General features: G+C 39.7%; 1 protein-coding gene across 1 annotated transcript; it reads left to right on the top strand.

The window, feature by feature from the left end:
- Positions 1 to 12,235: 12,235 nt before the first annotated feature.
- On the top strand, positions 12,236 to 14,568 carry LOC129024103 (inversin-like). Its single transcript, XM_054471056.2, is given in 3 exon segments — positions 12,236 to 12,263; positions 12,845 to 13,933; positions 13,936 to 14,568. Coding segments are annotated over 3 exon segments (1,629 nt in total). The 3' UTR covers positions 14,448 to 14,568.
- Positions 14,569 to 19,277: the final 4,709 nt, after the last annotated feature.

Consider the following 19,277-nt stretch of genomic DNA (forward strand, 5'->3'; position numbering starts at 1 on the left):
AGTTAGAAACACAATAGACAAAGTAGTTTGGTTAACTCAGTGGTTTACAATAACTTAAAAACCTTAATTATGGTTGATGGCAGGTACTTAGACATTAGAATTTTAGAAATCCCATATGACTTTGGAATATATATTAGTATTATTCAACAAAATATAACAGAAAGGAGATTGAACACCATTTTGGCATTCCTATGTACATAAACGTGTTAAATAATCCTGTTTACCCCTCTTTTCTGAACACTCCAGTGGCCCTTCTGGAGCCTCCAAAAAGCCAGGTGTCAGGAAAGACAGTTTTGAAACTGAAGTTTGATTCTGGGAAGCCTGTTAAATAAGTTAGAGGATTAAAACACTTGATTTTATGAAATAAAATTCCAGATTACCATAAATTATTTATTTTGCCAAAATGATGACTCGGAAATTTTAAATAAGCAAATAACCTTTTGTTTTAATGCTCAATTTACATAAAAACCATATAATACCATTTCGAATTTATGCAATATGTTCACACACAGAATTTTGCAAGATTAACTTTTACAATCCTTCCACCACTTGTTCAAACTTTTAGCTTTATCCTTTCTAATTCAAAATAATTCTTCAACCCTAGGCAGAAATTTACATTTGTATGCTTTCTTATAATCTTTAATTAAAGAACACATTTTACTGTTCCTACAAACCTTGCATATAAATCTATTTCCAGTAATCTTAATTACATGTCATAATGGTAAGTCCTAGCAATTTTTACCTTTAATCTAAAACCTTGTAAGTTGTTTTAATTGTGTGCTAGGTGCAGTCAAGGTTTGACTCCTTCTGGCATAATTAAGAGCACAGTTAGTTCCATATGTCCCCAGGCCTTACGAATTGTGAAGTTGGCAAGTTAAATAGTTCTTAAAACCCAAAGGGAAATTTATAACCTTAAAACATTTAAAAAGCCTAGTACCTAACCTGCATAATTTAGTCCATCTATTTATATTTGGATGGTGTCTGCTTTTAACCAGTAATATTTAAGGCTGTTTTTATTTCTTGAAGATTAAAGTCACATGAACTGAAAGGTACTACAGCTTTTACCTTCCCTTTAAGAAATATTTGATGTAAGTGCTTGCCTTGCTTTAGGCCTAATTAGAGCTCTTTTTATATAAATTACACACACAACACATACATAACTACCTAGACAGGCAGGAGAAAATCCAACCCCCCACAAGATCCTTTTACACAACCAAAACTTTACAGAGAATATAAAAAGTGATCTTTAGCATTCCTAGCCTAGCAAAACGTCTTCCAAAAGGAAAAAAAAAAAAAAACTTATTTAAAAGTTAACTGCTGGGCAATGTGGAGAAGAAAAAAGGATGCCTGGGGGAAGAATCTCCTATTCTTATGCAACTGGTTCCTCCACCCCAAAGAAAAGCTTAACTGTTGTGGGATGGAGTTAGACTCCCTGGCTGGGAGATGGGGAGACGTCATAGGCATGTGGCAGGGAATGCCAGCAAGCCACCTGGGGTGCTTTGGGCCATGTGTTCCAGCCCCAGCAAGGAGGGGAGGGTGGTGAGGAGCCACTGCTTCCCTGTCTGTCCTGAAAAAGTAAGGAAAGAGCAATGGAAAGCCCCTGACTCCTGCGAGCAACAGGGTGGAACTTCCTGAGGCTCCATCCCAGTGTGCATTCCTCCCAGTGCACAGGGCGATCAGAGGTTCTCTGGGGACCCTTTTATACTTGCCTGTCTCACTTTAACATAAGAAAAATATTATAATTTAAATTCTTTGCATTTCATAAGTTTTTAGATTGTTTTCCTCAGTGATTCTTATTTTCAGGATCAAGAAATTAAATATACTTTAAAATTGTTTGAGTCTTTGTTGCAGACAAGATTGCACGGACTCCTTTCTTGCCGCTTCTCTCTCAAATGTATATTGAGAAGCTTTTGCATTAACATGAGGAGCAACAACAACAACAACAACAAACAAAACAAAAACGAGAAACAAAAAACTCTGAGAAGTGTAAAGAGGAAGGTCAACTGGTTAGGGAACCATGTACTGAAATTGCAACATAATTGGGTGTTTTATAACCTCCAACCAAAAGAAGGTGACTCAAGACTAGCATTTTCTGACATCTCAATAAACAATAGTAGGTTGCAATCTGAGGAGGCTCAACTTTCCACCCAATAAAGCAAATTACCAGCTGACAACAATAGTAATAGCAATAGGACTGGCAAAAAAAAAGAAATTCTTCAAAACCACCACTGATAATAAGTAGTCAGTGGAAGTGTTCTCTCCAACTGGGACTGAAACTCCCTCCCTCACTGATATGCACCAGGTAGACAGGTGGTATTAGCAAAGAGGACCTTGCCACAACAAGTGACCTGGGCTGAAATGCCTCTTGTCACAGGCGAGAGATTCCCTTCTCACATCAAGAGAAAGTTGGCAACAAGGCTGATTTGGAAAAGGGAACACTGGGCCTATAAGTGGCCTAGTGTAGGAAGTCACTTCATCCCCCCATACCAGAGACTCTTTTCCTTCACCTAGAGATACCTGACAGCCCGAACTGTGGAAACTCTTTCCACCGCCACACATAGTAGCAAACCAGTTTATAAAAGTATGCCAGAATCTGTATGACACACCTAAACAGTATCATATACTGGTAAAATTAAAGATCTAAACATGACCATGTGTTTCCTATCATAATATCCCAAATGTCTATAATAAAATTGAAAATTACCCATCACACCAAATAGCAGAAAAATAACAACTTGTATGACAAAAAACAATCAACACACTCCAACACTGAGAGAAATTGGACACTAGAATTAATTGGCAAGGACTTTAAATTAGCCTTTAAAAAATGTTTTTAAAAGCAATTACAAGCTATTTTGAGAGAACAAAAAATTAAAATACTTCAGCAAATAAATAGATGTTAGAAAGAACCAAATGTAAACTATGGAACTGAAAAATACAATAAGAGAAATAAAAATAAACTTTATTGGACAGACAAAATAGAAGACGTAGAATGATAAAAGATAGAAACAGTGATCTTGAAGAAAGATCAACAGAGTAGATCAAATCTTTTTTTTTTTTTTTTTTTGAGACAGAGTATTACTCTATTGCCCAGGCTGAAGTGTAATGGTGCAACCTCAGCTCACTGCAACCTCTGCCTCTCAGGTTGAAGTGATCCTCCCACCTTTGCCTCCCAAGAAGCTGGGACTACAGGCACGAGCCACCACGTCTGGCTATTTTTTGTAGAGGCAGAATTTCACAATGTTGCCCAGGCTGGTCTTAAACTCCTGAGGTTAAGTGACCCCCCACCTCAGACTTCCAAAGTACTAGAGTTACAGGCATGAGCCATCACACCTGGCCACATATATGAAATCTTAAAAACAGAGGCCAAGGTGGGTGGATCACTTGAGGTCAGCAGTTCGAGACCAGCCTGGCCGACATGGTGAAACCCATTTCTACTAAAAATACAAAAATTAGCCAGGCATGGTGGTGGGCATCTGTAATCCCAGCTACTTGGCTGGCTGAGGCAGGAGAATTGCTTGAACCTGGGAGGCAGAGGTTGCAATGAGCCAAAATCACACCATTGTACTTCTGCTGGGTGACAAGAGTGAAACTCCCTCTCAAAAATACAAAAACAAAAACAAAACAAAAGACACACACACACACACACACACACACACACACACACACAACCAGGAACAAATACAATAAAAAGAGAAACTCAAGGACCTTTGGGAAAATAACAAAGACACAATATTTAAACCATCAGAGGCCCAAAAAGAGAGGAAAAAAATTGGGGTTGAAAAATTATTGAAAGAAATAATGGCTGAAAACTCCACAACTTAGAGAAGACACAAACTTACAGATACAAGAAAGTGAGAGAACGCTATAGAAGCAAAAGTAAGCTGAAGGAAATCCTCACAAAAACATACCATAATTAAACTCATAAAAAGTAAAGGCAAAAAATATCTTCAAAATAATTCAAAAAAGTGATAGAACTACCAAATGGTAAATCTGTAAAAATGTAGAAAATCTGAATAAAGTGTTTTCTCTACACTAATTTTAAAAAGGGTTTCTGTCTCCAAGCTGAGTAAGTCCACATGAACATTAAGTAAGAAAAAGTATACAAGAAAAAAATCTAAGCATAAAAGTGCTATCCATACTTTCAAAATCCTTGGATTCTCTACCTTTAAACTTTATTCAGATTTTGTTCCAAAACAATAAAAATGGCTTGAATTGTTGACTCCATAAATGTTTACAACCTCTGAAAACTGTTTTAAAAGCCCGAAAGAGCAATGACTTAACCCTTACAGAATAGCCATGGATTTTGAACAAATATTCAATGTTTACTATGTAACAGTTCCTTTCCCCATTACCCTTTTCTTGGAAGAAATAAACAGCTTCCTTCTGGTTTTACCAGAATGCATCCATTATCTCTTTCCACAATGAAACTAACATAGTTACATAGAGATTACAGATGCACATAAGTCAACAACTCGTGCATAATCTTAAAAACTCTAAATTTCAACACAACAATGAAGATATAAAATATCATCTAAGGTTCTGTCTTATCTCTCTAGCCAAGTAGTGTTACTTTAATAAATTTTGAATTTATTTTTGGGCACGTTTTTACTTATTTTCCAGGAAAACATTATTAACATGGACAAACTTGAGCACTGCAATGTGCTTTGATGTTAATTTTTAAATCATCAGTATACCCTTCTAAAATTGAAAGTCTTACAAATAGGCCTCTTTATCCTTCAGAGAGCCATTTCATCAATACTGAGCTTTTAAAAATCAGATTAGAGGTAGAGGTAATTAGCAAAACTACCATTTTGTTCAGTACCTTAGAGATATGATGGGCTTAGTTTCAGACCATTACAATGAAGGGAATATCACAATAAAGTGAGTTACACAAGGTTTCCCAGTGCATATAAACATTATGTTTACATTATACTATAGTATATTAAGAGTGCAATAGAATTATATGTGAAAAACAATGTATACACTGTAATTTAAAAATACTTTGTTGCTAATGATTATCTAAGCCTTTAGTTGAGTCCCAATCTTTTTGCTGGTGGAGAGTCTTATACTGATGTTGATAGCTGCTGACTAATCAGCATGGTGGCTATTGAAAATTAGAGTGTCTGTGAGGAGGAAATTAAAGAAAGAAAAATAAAATTAAAAAGAAAAAGAAATAAGCTTTCCTGTATTAGGCTGACTTATCCCAGAGGCAGCAAAAGGCACAGCCCAGACCCAAGAAGAGCCTAGATAAGCACTATCTGAGAAGCTAAGACACAAAAGAATGTGTTCTAGAGACTCCCAGCACTCCCTCAACATAAGGAAGAAAAAAAAGACATTTTCCTTTCTTTTATAGTATGAGTTTATAAAGATTCCTGATATATGTAACTAGTAACTTCAAGTATTCCATTTTATCTAAGCAGTACAACGAAAGTCATGAGCTGTCCGAGCAGGCCTGAGCTACAGCCACCTGGGCGCCATAGTGAAGGTTATGAGATAAGCCAGTGCAAGGCTCTTTTGAGCAAGCCTAGATAACAGCCATCTAGGCTGTATAGCAACAGTCATATGTAATCCTGAGTTATGCACCTGTCGCAATTTAATTAACTGCCTTTGTTCTGCCTCTGTATCCTTGCTTTTGTGCCAGTACGCTTTGAGCCACTGTAAGCTTATTTCAGGCCAGCCCACCCCCTTTTTGAAGCGTGTATAAAGGTTAAGTGCTGTCTTTGTTCTAAGGCCCAGTCCCAAGATGTTAAACCACTAGATCTGAGTGCACTCAATAAATCCTCCCGCTTTGCCCCGAGGTCTCTCTAGTCCTCCTGATTCCCGCAACATCTGTGGCAATTTCTCAAAATAAGACACCAATAAAATTTGCCACATAAACTGACTCTTCCTTTCATGAAATGTATCTCCATAGAAAGTGATGTTGTTTGATAGCATTTTACCCACAGCAGAACTTCTTTCAAAATTAGAGTATTTCCTCTCAAAATCTGCCCCTGCTTTATCAACCAAGTTTATGTAATATTCTAAATCATTTGTTGTAATCTCAGCAATGTCTGCAGAATCTTCACCAGAAGTAAATTCTAAATCAAGAAACCACTTTATGTGCTCATCCATAAGAAACAATTTCTCATTCATCAAAGTTTTATCATGAGATTGCAGTAATTCAGTCACATCTTCAGGCTCCACTTCTAATTATAATTATCTTCCTATTGCTACTACATCTTCAGTTACTTCTTCCACTGAAGTCTTGAACTCCTCAAAATCATCTATGAGGGTTGAAATCAGCATCTTCGAACCCCTCTTAATGTTGATACTTTGATCTCCTCCCTTGAATCAAGAATGTCCTTAATGGGTTGGGTGTGGTGGCTCATGTCTGTAATCCTAGCAGTTTGGGAGGCCGAGGAAGGTGGATCACCTGAGGTCAGGGGTTCATATGTTCTTCTCGACATATGAAAAGGCTCAGGCAACCACACTATAATAGTGGAAGAGTTAAATAGCCCATTGGCAGTGTTAGATAGATCATTGAAGCAGAAAACTTACAAAGAAATACTGGAATTGTACTCAATATGTGACCTATTGAACCTAACAGACGTCAACAAGTACTCCACCCACTAAATGCAAATTACACATTTTTCTCAACTGCACACAGAACATATTCTATAATCAGCCACATGCTTGGCCACAGAGCACATCTCAATAAATTAAAACAAAATGAAATCATACCAAACACTTTCAGACTACAGTGAAAAAAAATAGAAATCAATACCAAGATCCCGCAAAACTACATAAGTACATAGAAATTAAAAAAATTCTAAATTAAGGTAAAAATTAAAAATTATTTGAAACAAATGAAAATGGAGACACAATATACCAAAATTGTTGGAATGTAGCTAAAGGAGTGTGAAGAGGAAAGTTTACAGTGCTAAATACAAACAACAAGAAGTTAGAAAGGTCTCAAATGAACAATCTAGTATCACACCTAGAGGAACTTAAAAGGAAAAAACAAAGAAATTTACCCCAAAGCTAACAGAAAGAAGAAATAACGATAATCTGACAGTAACAGAATGATATCAAGGTGTAAAAAGCTATACAAAAAAATCAATAAAAACAATATTTGGTTCTTTGAAAGAGTAAGATTGATAGACTGCTAGCTAGATTAACAAAAAATAAATTAATAAATAAAAGATCCGAATAAGCACAATCAGGAATGACAAAGATGACACTCTAATCCCACAGAAATATAAAAGGTCGTTAGAGACTATTATGAACACCTAAATGCACACAAATTAAAATGTCTTGAGGAAATGGATAACAATTCCTCAAAACAAAGAACCTCCCAAGAATGAACCAGGAAGAAAGTGAAAACCTGAAGAGACAAATAATGGGTTTCAAAATTGAATGAGAAAAACAATCAAACAAACCAACAAAACAACGAGAACAACAACAAAAAAACAGGTGCCAACCAAAAAAGGTCTGGAACAGATGGATTCACAGCAGAGTTCTAGCAGACATACAAAGAACTGTTATCAGTTTTACTGAAACTATTCCAAAAAATTGAGGAGGAGGAGGAACTCTTCCCTAGCTCTTTCTATGAATCCAGCATCATCCTGATATCAAAATTTCACAGAGACACAGCAAAAAATAAAAACTTTAAGCCAACATTCTCGATGAACATAGATGCAAAAATCCTCAATAAAATGCTAACAAAATGTTAACCAAATCCTTCAGCACATCAAAAATTAATTCACTATGATCAAGTAGGCTTTATTCCTGGGATGCAATGTTGGTTCAACATATGCAAATCAATAAATGTGATTCACCGCATAAACGGAATTAAAAACAAAAACCATATGATCATCTCAATAGACGTAGAAAAAGCATTAAATAAACTCCAACATCCCTTCATGATAAAAACCCTTAATAAATAAAGAAACATACCTGAAAATTATAAGAGCCATATAGGACAAACCCACAGCCAATGTTATACTAAATGGGCAAAAGCTGAAATCATACGCCTTGAAAACTGGAACAAGACAAAACTGGACCAAGATGCTTACTTCCACCACTCCTATTCAACATAGTACTGAAAGTCCTTGACAGAGCAATCGAACAAGAGAAAGAAATAAAGAGCATCCAAATAGGAAAAGAAGTTAAACTCTCTCTCTCTTTGCTGACAATATGATTACATACCTAGAAAACCCTAAAGACTCTGCCAAAAGGCTCCTAGAGCCACAAAATGACTTCAGTAGAGTTTCAGGATACAAAATTAAAGCATAAAAATCAGTACCATTACTATGCACTAATAGTACTCTAGCTGGAAGCCAATTCAAGAATGTCAATTCAATCCCATTTACAATAGCCACAAAGAAAATGAAATACCTGAGGGGCGGGGGTGTTCCAAGATGGCTGAATAGGAACAGCTCCAGTCTGCAGCTCCCAGTGTGATCGACACAGAAGATGGGTGATTTCTGCATTTCCAACTGAGGTACCGGGTTCATCTCATTGGGACAGGTTGGACTGTGGGTGCAGCCCACGGAGGGTGAGCTGAAGCAGGGAGGGGTGTTGCCTAAACTAGGAAGCACAACTGGTCAGAGGATTTCCCTTTCTTAGCCAAGGGGAGCCGTGAAAGACTACCTGGAAAAACGGGACACTCCCCACCCAAAAACTACACTTTTCCCAAGGTCTCAGCAACCAGTAGACAAGGTGATCCTCTCCAGTGCCTCACTTGGCAGGTGCCACGCCTACGGAGCCTTGCTCACTCCTAGCACAGCAGTCTGAGATCGATCTGCAAGGTGGCAGCCTGGCTGGTGGAGGGGCTTGAGTAGGTAAACAAAGCAGCTGGGAAGCTTGAACTGGGTGGAGCCCACCGCAGCTCAACAAGGCCTACTGCCTCTAGACTCCACTTCTGTGGGCAGGGCATAGCTGAACAAAAGGCAGCAGACAACTTCTGCAGACTTAAACGTCCCTGTCTAACAGCTCTGAAGAGAGCAGTGGTTCTCCCAGCACAGCGTTTGAGCTCTGAGAATGGACAGACTGCCTCCTCAAGTGGGTCCCTGAACCCCGTGTAGCCTAACTGGGAGACACCTCCTGGTAGGGGCCAACAGAAACCTCATATAGGTGGCTGCCCCTCTGGGACAAAGCTTCCAGAGGAAGGATCAGGCAGCAATATTTGCTGTTCTGCATTATTTGCTGTTCTACAGCCTCTGCTGGTGATACCCAGGCAAATGGGTTCTGGAGTGGACCTCCAGCAAACTCCAACAGACCTGCAGCTGAGAGACCCGACTGTTAGAAGGAAAACTAACAAATAGAAAGGTATAGCATCAACATCAACAAAAAGGTCATCTACACCAAAACCCCATCTGTAGGTCACCAACATCAAAGACCATAGGTAGACAAATCACAAAGATGGGGGGAAACCAGAGGAGAAAAGCTGAAAATTCTAAAAATCAGAGTGCTTCTTGTCCCCAAAGGATTGCAGCGCCTTGCCAGCAACAGAACAAAGCTGGACGGAGAATGACTTTGACAAGCTGACAGAAGTAGGCTTCAGAAGGTCAGTAATAACAAACTTCTCCAAGCTAAAGGAGGATTTTTTTTTCTTTTTCTTTTTTTTTTTTTTTTGAGACGGAGTCTTGCTCTGTCACCCAAGCTGGAGTGCAGTGGCACGATCTCAGCTCACTGCAAGCTCTGCCTCCCGGGTTCATGCCATTCTCCTGCCTCAGCCTCCCAAGTGGCTGGGATTACAGGTGCCCGCCACCTCGCCCAGCTAATTTTTTGTATTTTTAGTAGAGACAGGGTTTCACCATGTTAGCCAGGATGGTCTTGATCTCCTGACCTTGTGATCCAACCACCTTGGCCTCCCAAAGTGCTGGGATTACAGGCGTGAGCCACCGCACCTGGCCGTTAAAGGAGGATGTTTGAAGCCATTGCAAGGAAGCTAAAATCCTAGAAAAATGATTAGACGAATGGCTAACTAGAATAAACGTGTAGAGAAGACCTTAAATGACATGATGGAGCTGAAAACCATGGCATGAGAACTTCGTGACACATGCACAAGCTTCAATAGAAGATTTTATCAAGTGTAATAAAGGGTATCAGTGATTACAGATCAAATTAATAAAATAAAGTGAGAAGACAAGGTTAGAGAAAAAAAAAAGGAAAAATAAATTAAGAAAGCCACCAAGAAATATGGGACTATGTGAAAAGAACAAATCTACGTCTGATCGGTGCACCTGAAACTGATGGGGAGAATAGAACCAAGTTGGAAAACACTCTGCAGGATATTATCCAGGAAAACTTCCCCAACCTAGAAAAGCAGGCCCACATTCAAATTCAGGAAATACAGAGAACACCACAAAGATACTCCTAGAGAAGAGCAACCCCAAGACACATAATTGTCAGATTTACTAAGGTTGAAATGAAGGAAAAACTGTTAAGGACAGCCAGAGAGAAAGGTAGAGTTACACACAAAGGGAAGCCCATCAGACTGATAGCAGATCTCTCAGCAGAAACCCTACAAGCCAGAAGAGAGTGGGGGACAATATTTGACATTCTTAAAGAAAAGAATTTTCAATGCAGAATTTCATATCCAGCCAAACTAAGCTTCATAACTGAAGGAGAAATAAAATCCTTTACATATGAGCAAATGCGGAGAGATTTTGTCACCACCAGGCCTGCCTTACAAGAGCTCTTGAAGGAAGCACTAAACATGGAAAGAAACAACTGGTACCAGCCACTGAAAAAACATGCCAAATTGTAAAGACCATTGATGCTATGAAGAATCTGCATCAATTAATGGGCAAAATAACCAGCTAACATCATAATTACAGGATCAAATTCACACATAGCAGTATTAAACTTAAATATAAATAAGCTAAATGCCCCAATTAAAACACAGACTGGCAAATTGGATAAAGAGTCAAGACCCATCAGTGTGCTGTATTCAGGAGACCCATCTCACATGCAAAGACGCACATAGGCTCAAAATAAAGGGATGGAGGAAAATTTACTAAGTAAATGGAAAACAAAAAAATACAGGGGTTGCAATCCTAGTCTCTGATAAAACAGAGTCTAAACCAACACAGATCAAAAGAGACAAAGAAGTCCATTACATAATGGTAAAGGGATCAATTCTACAAAAAGAGTTAACTATCCTAAATATATATGCACCCAATACAGGAGCACCCAGATTCATAAAGGAAGTACTTAGAGACCTACAAAGAGACTTAGACTCCCACACAATCATAATGGGAGACTTTAACACCCCACTGTTAATATTAGACAGATCAAGAAGACAAGGCCTGGTATCCAGGGCCTGTACTCAGCTCTGCAACAAGCAGACCTAATAGATATCTACAGAACTCTCCACCCAAAGTCAACAGAATATACATTCTTCTCAGCACCACATCGCACTTATTCTAAAATTGACCACATAATTGGAAGTAAAACACTCCTAAGCAAATGCAAAAGAACAGAAATCACAACAAACTGTCTCTCAGACCACAGTGCAATCAAATTAGAACTCAGGATTAAGAAACTCACTTAAAACTGCACAACTACATGGAAACCTAAAAAGTTGCTCCTGTGTAACTACTGGACAAATAACGAAATGAAGACAGAAATAAAGATGTTCTTTGAAGCCAATGAGAACAAAGACACAATGTAGCAGAATCTCTAGGACACATTTAAAGCAGTCTGTAGAGGGAAATTTATAGCATTAAATGCCCACAAGAGAAAGCAGGAAAGATCTAAAATCGATACCCTAACATCACAATTAAAAGAACTAGAGAAGCAAGGGCAAATACATTCAAAAGCTAGCAGAAGGCAAGAAATAACTAACTAAGATCAGAGCAGAACTGAAGGAGATAGAGACACAAAAAAACCCTTCAAAAAAATCAATGAATCCATGAGCTGGTTTTCTGAAAAGATCAACAAAATTTATAGACTGCTAGCAAGACTAATAGAGAAGAAAAGAGAGAAGAATCAAATAGATGTAATAAAAAATGATAAAGGGGATATTACAACTGATCCCAAAGAAATATGAACTACCATCAGAGAATACTATAAACACCTCTATGTAAATAAACTAGAAAATCTAGAAGAAATGGATAAATTCCTGGACACACACACTTTCCCAAGACTAAACCAGGAGGAAGTTCAATCTCTGAATAGACCAAAAAAAGGCTCTGAAATTGAGGCAATAAATAATAGTCTACCAACCAAAAAAGTCCAGGACCACATGGATTCACAGCAGAATTCTCCCAGATGTACGAAGAGGAGTTGGTACCATTCCTTCTAAAAATATCCCAATCAACAGAAAAAGAGGGAATCCTCCCTAAATCATTTTATGAGGCCAACATCATCCTGATAACAAAACCTGGCAGAGACACAACAAAAAAGAGATTTTTAGACCAATATCCCTGATGAACATCAATGTGAAAATCCTCAATAAAATACTGGCAAACTGAATCCAGCAGCACATCAAAAAGCTTATCCACCATGATCAAGTCAGATTCATCCCTGGGATGCAAGGCTGGTTCAATATGCCCAAATCAATAAATGTAATCCATCACGTAAACAGAACCAATGACAAAAAACACATGATTATCTCAATAGATGCAGAAAAGGCCTTTGACAAAATTCAACAGCCCTTCATGTGAAAAACTCTCAATAAACTAGGTATTGATGGGACATACATCAAAATAATAAGAGCTATTTATGACAAACCCACAGCCAATATCATACTGAATGGGAAAAAACCAGAACCATTGCCTTTGAAAACTGGCACAAGACAAGAATGCCCTCTCTCACCACTCCTATTCAACATAGTGTTGGAAGCTCTGGCCAGGGCAATCAGGTGCTGCTTTCCCTAATCAGATGGAAAACAATGAAGAGAGATACACACCCCTTGATTATGCTTTGCTTGGTGAGCGCCATGAAGTGATCCAGTTCATGTTGGAGCACGGTGCCCTGTCCATCGCAGCCATACAAGACATCGCCGCCTTCAAAATCCAAGCTGTCTACAAAGGGTACAAGGTCAGAAAAGCCTTCCAAGACAGGAAAAATCTCCTCATGAAGCATGAACAGTTGAGAAAAGATGCTGCTGCCAAAAAGCGAGAGGAAGAAAACAAATGAAAAGAGGCAGAACAGCAAAAAGGAAGGTGGAGCCCAGATTCCTGCAGAACCCAGGCCCTTCCCTGTCTGCCCAGCACCCAGGATGTGCCCAGCAGGCAGAGCCGGGCCCCCAGCAAGCAGCCTCCTGCTGGCAACGTGGCCCAAGGCCCTGAGCCAAGAGACAGCAGAGGATCTCCAGGAGGGTCTCTAGGCAGAGCCCTCCAGAAGGAGCAGCATGTTTCCTCAGATTTGCAGGGAACAAACTCCAGAAGGCCAAATGAAACAGCCAGAGAACATTCTAAAGGCCAATCTGCTTGTGTCCACTTCAGACCCAATGAAGGCAGTGATGGAAACAGGCATCCAGGAGTTCCCTCTGTTGAGAAGTCCAGAGGTGAGACAGCTGGCGATCAGCGGTGTGCAAAGGGGAAAGGCTTCATGAAGCAGCCCTCCTGTATCAGGGTGGCTGGGCCTGATGAGAAAGGAGAGGACTCCAGGCCGGCAGCTGCAAGCCTTCCACCACACGATAGCCACTGGAAGCCCAACAGGCGGCATGACACAGAACCCAAGGCCAAATGTGCCCCCCAGAAAAGGCGCACTCAAGAGCTCAAAGGAGGAAGGTGCTCCCCGGCTGGTTCTAGCCGCCCTGGCAGTGCCCGGGGGGAGGCAGTCCATGCTGGGCAGAATCCTCCCCACCATCGTACACCAAGAAACAAAGTGACACAAGCCAAGCTCACAGGAGGGCTCTATTCAGATTTGCCACAGAGCACAGAGGAGCTGAGGTCAGGAGCCAGGAGGCTGGAGACATCTACCCTGTCCGAGGACTTTCAGAGCTCCGACTGCAGATAATTCAGAGAGAACGAAGGAGGAAAGAGCTGTTTCGCAAAAAGAACAAGGCAGCAGCAGTCATCCAGCGTGCCTGGCGAAGCTACAAGCTCAGGAAGCACCTGTCCCACCTTCGGCATATGAAGCAGCTTGGAGCTGGAGATGTGGACAGATGGAGGCAAGAGTGTACAGCATTGCTTCTCCAGGTTTGGAGAAAGGAACTGGAACTAAAACTCCCCCAAACCACTGCAGTAAACAAGGCCCCCAAGAGTCCATCCAAGGGCACCTCAGGCACAAAGTCCACCAAGCACTCAGTGCTTAAGCAAATCTATGGTTGTTCTCACGAAGGGAAAATACATCATCCTACAAGATCTATAAAAGCCTCTTCTGTGCTGCGTCTCAACTCAGTGAGCAACCTACAGTGTATACATCTCCTTGAGAACAGTGGAAGATTGAAGAACTTTTCTTATAACCTGCAATCAGCTACTCAGCCAAAAAGCAAAACAAAACCTTGACTGCCTATGGAGGAAGACTGTGTTCGGGGGAGCTGGCATAGCTAGTGCAGAGTTCAGATTTTCTGCTGGTAATCTTTTACACCTCGGGAAAACTTTAATTTCTGTACCTGAAGGCTGATTCACCTAAAAATGTGTTAACTGAAAAAAAAAAAAAAAAAAAAAACAACCATACACTATATTTAAAAAAAAAAGAACAAGAAATTAAAATAAATCACCAAAGAAAATCACCTTCACTAAAGAAAGACAGGAAGGAAGGAAGGAAAGAAGGTAAAGAAGACCACAAAACAACCAGAAAACAAATAACAAAATGGCAAGAGTAAGTCCTTACTTGTCAACAACCTTAAATGTAAATATGCTCACCTCTCCAATCAGAATACATAGAGTGGCTAAATGGATAAATAAACAAGACCCAATGATCCCTTGCCTACAAGAAACACACTTTACATATAAAAAACACACAGAGACTGAAAATAAAGGGATGAAAAAATATTAGATGGAAATGGAAACCAAAAAAGAGCACAAATTGCCATACTTAAGAAGAAAAAACTATAAGAGACTAAGAACGTCACTCTACAATGAGAAAAGGGTTAATTAATTCAGTAAGAGGATATAAGAATTATAAATATACATGCACTCAACACAGGAGCACCTGGTTATATAAAGAAAATATAATTACACCTAAACAGAGATAGACTCCAATACGATAGCTGGAGATTTCAACAGCTTATTTTCAGCATTCTGTCATAAAGACAGAAAATCAAAGAAACATTGGACTTAATCTGCACTACAGACTAAATAGACATAATAGATATTTATAGAACATTGGATTCATGGGCACAGAAAACACATTCTTCTCCTCAGCACACGTATCATTCTCACGGATAGAACATATGTTAGGTTGCAAAACAATTCTTAAAGTATTAAAAAAATTGAAATTATATGAAGTATCTTCTCTGATCAACATGAAATAAAACCAGAAATCAATACCAAGAGGAATTTTGGAAACTATAAAAACACATGGAAATTAAACAATATGTTCCTGAGTGACTGGTGGGTCAATGAATAAATTAAGAAGAAAAATGAACAATTTCTTAAAACCAGTGATAATGATAACACAAGATATCAAAACGTATGGGATACAGTGAAAAGAGTACAAAGAAGAAAATATATAGCTGTAAGTGCCTATACCAAAAAAGTAGAAAAACTGTAAATAACCTAATGAGGTGTCTTAAAGAACTAGGAAAGCGAGAACAATGAAAACTCAAAATTAATAGAAGAAAAAAAAGGAAATAATAAGGATCAGAGCAGAAATATAATTGAAATGAATAAAAGATCAATGAAATGAACACTGGATTCTAGAAAATATAAACAAAATTGACAAACCTTTACCCAGACCCAGAAAAAGAGAGAGAAGGTCCAAATAAATAAAATCAGGGATGAAAAAAAGACATTAAGGGGCGGTTCCAAGATGGTCGAATAGGAACAGCTCCAGTCTACAGCTCCCAGCATGAGCAACGCAGAAGACAGGTGGTTTCTGCATTTCCAACTGAGGTACCAGATTCGTCTGACTGGGGTGTGTCGGACAGTGGGTACAGGGCAGTGGGTGCAGCCCACTTCGAGAGCCGAAGCAGGGTGAGGCATCAGCTCACCCGGGAAGTGCAAGGGGTCAGGGAATTCCCTTTCTCAGCCAAGGGAAGCCTTGACAGACAGAACCTGGAAAATCTGGTCACTGCCACCCAAATACTGCGCTTTCCCAAGGGTCTTAGCAAACAGCACACCGGGAGATTATATCCCGCGGCAGGCTCAGAGGGTCCCACATCCACAGAGCCTCGCTCATTGCTAGCACAGCAGTCTGAGATCGAACTGCAAGGCAGCAGAGAGGCTGGGGGAGGGGCGCCCACCATTGCCGAGGCTTGAGTAGGTAAACAAAGCAGCCGGGAAGCTCAAACTGGGTGGAGCCCACTGTAGCTCAAGGAGGCCCGCCTGCCTCTGTAGACTCCACTTATGGGGCAGGGCATAACTGATCAAAAGGCAGCAGAAACTTCTGCAGACTTAAACCTCCCTGTCTGACAGCTTTGAAGAGAGTAGTGGTTCTCCCAGCACGGAGTTTGACATCTGAGAGCAGACAGACTGCCTCCTCAAGTGGATCCCTGACCCCTGAGTAGCCTAACTGGGAGGCACGACCCAGTAGGGGCAGACTGACACCTCACACAGCCAGGTACACCTCTGAGACGAAGCTTCCAGAGGAACAATCAGGCAGCAATATTTGCTGTTCTGCAGCCTCTGCTGCTGATAACCAGCCAAACAGGGTCTAGAGTGGACCTCCAGCAAACTCCAACAGACCTGCAGCTGAGGGTCCTGACTGTTAGAAGGAAAACTAAAAAACAGAAAGGACATCCACACCAAAACCCCATCTGTACGTTACCATCATCAAAGACCAAAGGTAGATAAAACCACAAAGATGGGGGGAAAAAAAAGCAGAAAAGCTGAAAATTCTAAAAAACAGAGTGCCTCTCCCCCACCAAAGGAATGCAGCTCCTCACCAGCAACGGAACAAACCTGGAGGGAGAATGACTTTGATGAGTCGAGAGAAGAAGGCTTCAGAAGATCAAACTTTTCTGAGCTAAAGGAGGAAGTTCAAACCCATCGTAAAGAAGCTAAAAACCTTGAAAAAAGATTAGACGAATGGCTAACTAGAAAAACCAGTGTAGAGAAGTCCTTAAATGACCTGATGGAGGTGAAAACTATGGCAGGAGAACTATGTGACAAATGCACAAGCTTCAGTAACCAATTCGATCAACTGGAAGAAAGGGTATCAGTGATGGAAGATCAAATGAATGAAATTAAGCGAGAAGCGAAGTTTAGAGAAAAAAGTGTAGAAAGAAACGAAAAAAGCCTCCAAAAAACATGGGACTATGGGAAAAGACCAAATCTACGTCTGACTGGTATAACTGAAAGTGACAGAGAGAATGTAAAAAAGTTGGAAAACACTGCAGGATATTATCCAGGAGAACTTCTCAAACCTAGCAAGGCAGGCCAACATTCAAATTCAGGAAATACAGAGAATATCACAAAGATACTCCTCGAGAAGAGCAACTCCAAGACACATAATTGTCAGATTCACCAAAGTTGAAATGAAGGAAAAAATGTTAAGGGCAGCCAGAGAGAAAGGTCAGGTTACCCACAAAGGGAAGCCCATCAGACTAACAGAGGATCTCTCAGCAGAAACTCTACAAGCCAGAAGAGAGTGGGGGCCAATATTCAACATTCTTAAAGAAAAGAATTTTCAACCCAGAATTTCATGTCCAGCCAAACTAAGCTTCATAAGTGAAGGAGAAATAAAATCCTTTACAGACAAGCAAATGCTGAGAGATTTTGTCACCACCAGGCCTGCCCTAAAAGAACTCCTGACGGAAGCACTAAACATGGAAAGGAACAACCGGTACCAGCCACTGCAAAAACATGCCAAATTCTAAAGACCATCGATGCTAGGAAGAAACTGCATCAACTAATGAACAAAATAACCAGCTAACATCATAATGACATGATCAAATTCACACATAACAATATTAACCTTAAATGTAAATGGGCTAAATGCTCCACTTAAAAGACACAGACTGGCAAAGTGGATAAAGAGTCAAGACCCATCAGTGTGCTGTATTCAGGAAACCCATCTCACGTGCAGAGACACACATAGGCTCAAAATAAAGGGATGGAGAAAGATCTACCAAGCAAATGGAAAACAAAAAAAGGCAGGGGTTGCAATCCTAGTCTCTGATAAAACAGACTTTAAACCAACAAAGATCAAAAGAGACAAAGAAAGCCATTACATAATGGCAAAGGGATCAATTCAACAAGAAGAGCTAACTATCCTAAATATATATACACCCAATACAGGAGTACCCAGATTCATAAAGCAAGTCCTTAGAGACTTATAAAAAGACTTAGACTCCCACACAATAACAATGGAAGACTTTAACACCTCAATGTCAACATTAGACAGATCAACGAGAGAGAAATTTCACAAGGATATCCAGGAATTGAATTCAGCTCTGCACCAAGTGGACCTAATAGACATCTATAGAACTCTCCACCCCAACTCAACAGAATATACATTCTTCTCAACACCACATCGCACCTATTCCAAAATTGACCACATAGTTGGAAGTAAAGGACTCCTCAGCAAATGTAAAAGAACAGAAACTATAACAAACTCTCTCTCAGACCACAGTGCAATCAAACTAGAACTCAGGATTAAGAAACTCACTCAAAACCACTCAACTACATGGAAACTGAACAACCTGCTCCTGAATGACTGCTCGGTACATAACAAAATGAAGGCAGAAATAAAGATGTTCTTTGTAACCAATGAGAACAAAGACACAACCTACTAGAATCTCTGGGACACATTTAAAGCAGTGTGTAGAGGGAAATTTATAGTACTGAACGTCCACAAGAGAAAGCAGGAAAGATCTAAAATTGACACCCTAACATCACAATTAAAAGAACTAGAGAAGCAAGAGTAAACACTTTCAAAAGCTAGCAGAAGGCAAGAAATAACTAAGATCAGAGCAGAACTGAAGGAGATAGAGACACAAAAAAACCTTCAAAAAAATCAACGAATCCAGGGCTGGTTTTTTGAAAAGATCAACAAAATTGACAGACTGCCAGCAAGATTAATAAAGAAGAAAAGAGAGAAGAAAGAAATAGATGTAATGAAAAATGATAAAGGGGATATCACCACCAATCCCACAGAAATACAAACTACCATCAGAGAATACTATAAACACCTCTACATGAATAAACTAGAAAATCTAGAAGAAATGGATA

This window comes from Pongo pygmaeus, chromosome X (genome assembly GCF_028885625.2).
Source record: "Pongo pygmaeus isolate AG05252 chromosome X, NHGRI_mPonPyg2-v2.0_pri, whole genome shotgun sequence".
In the NCBI taxonomy this organism is placed as follows: Eukaryota; Metazoa; Chordata; class Mammalia; order Primates; family Hominidae; genus Pongo; species Pongo pygmaeus.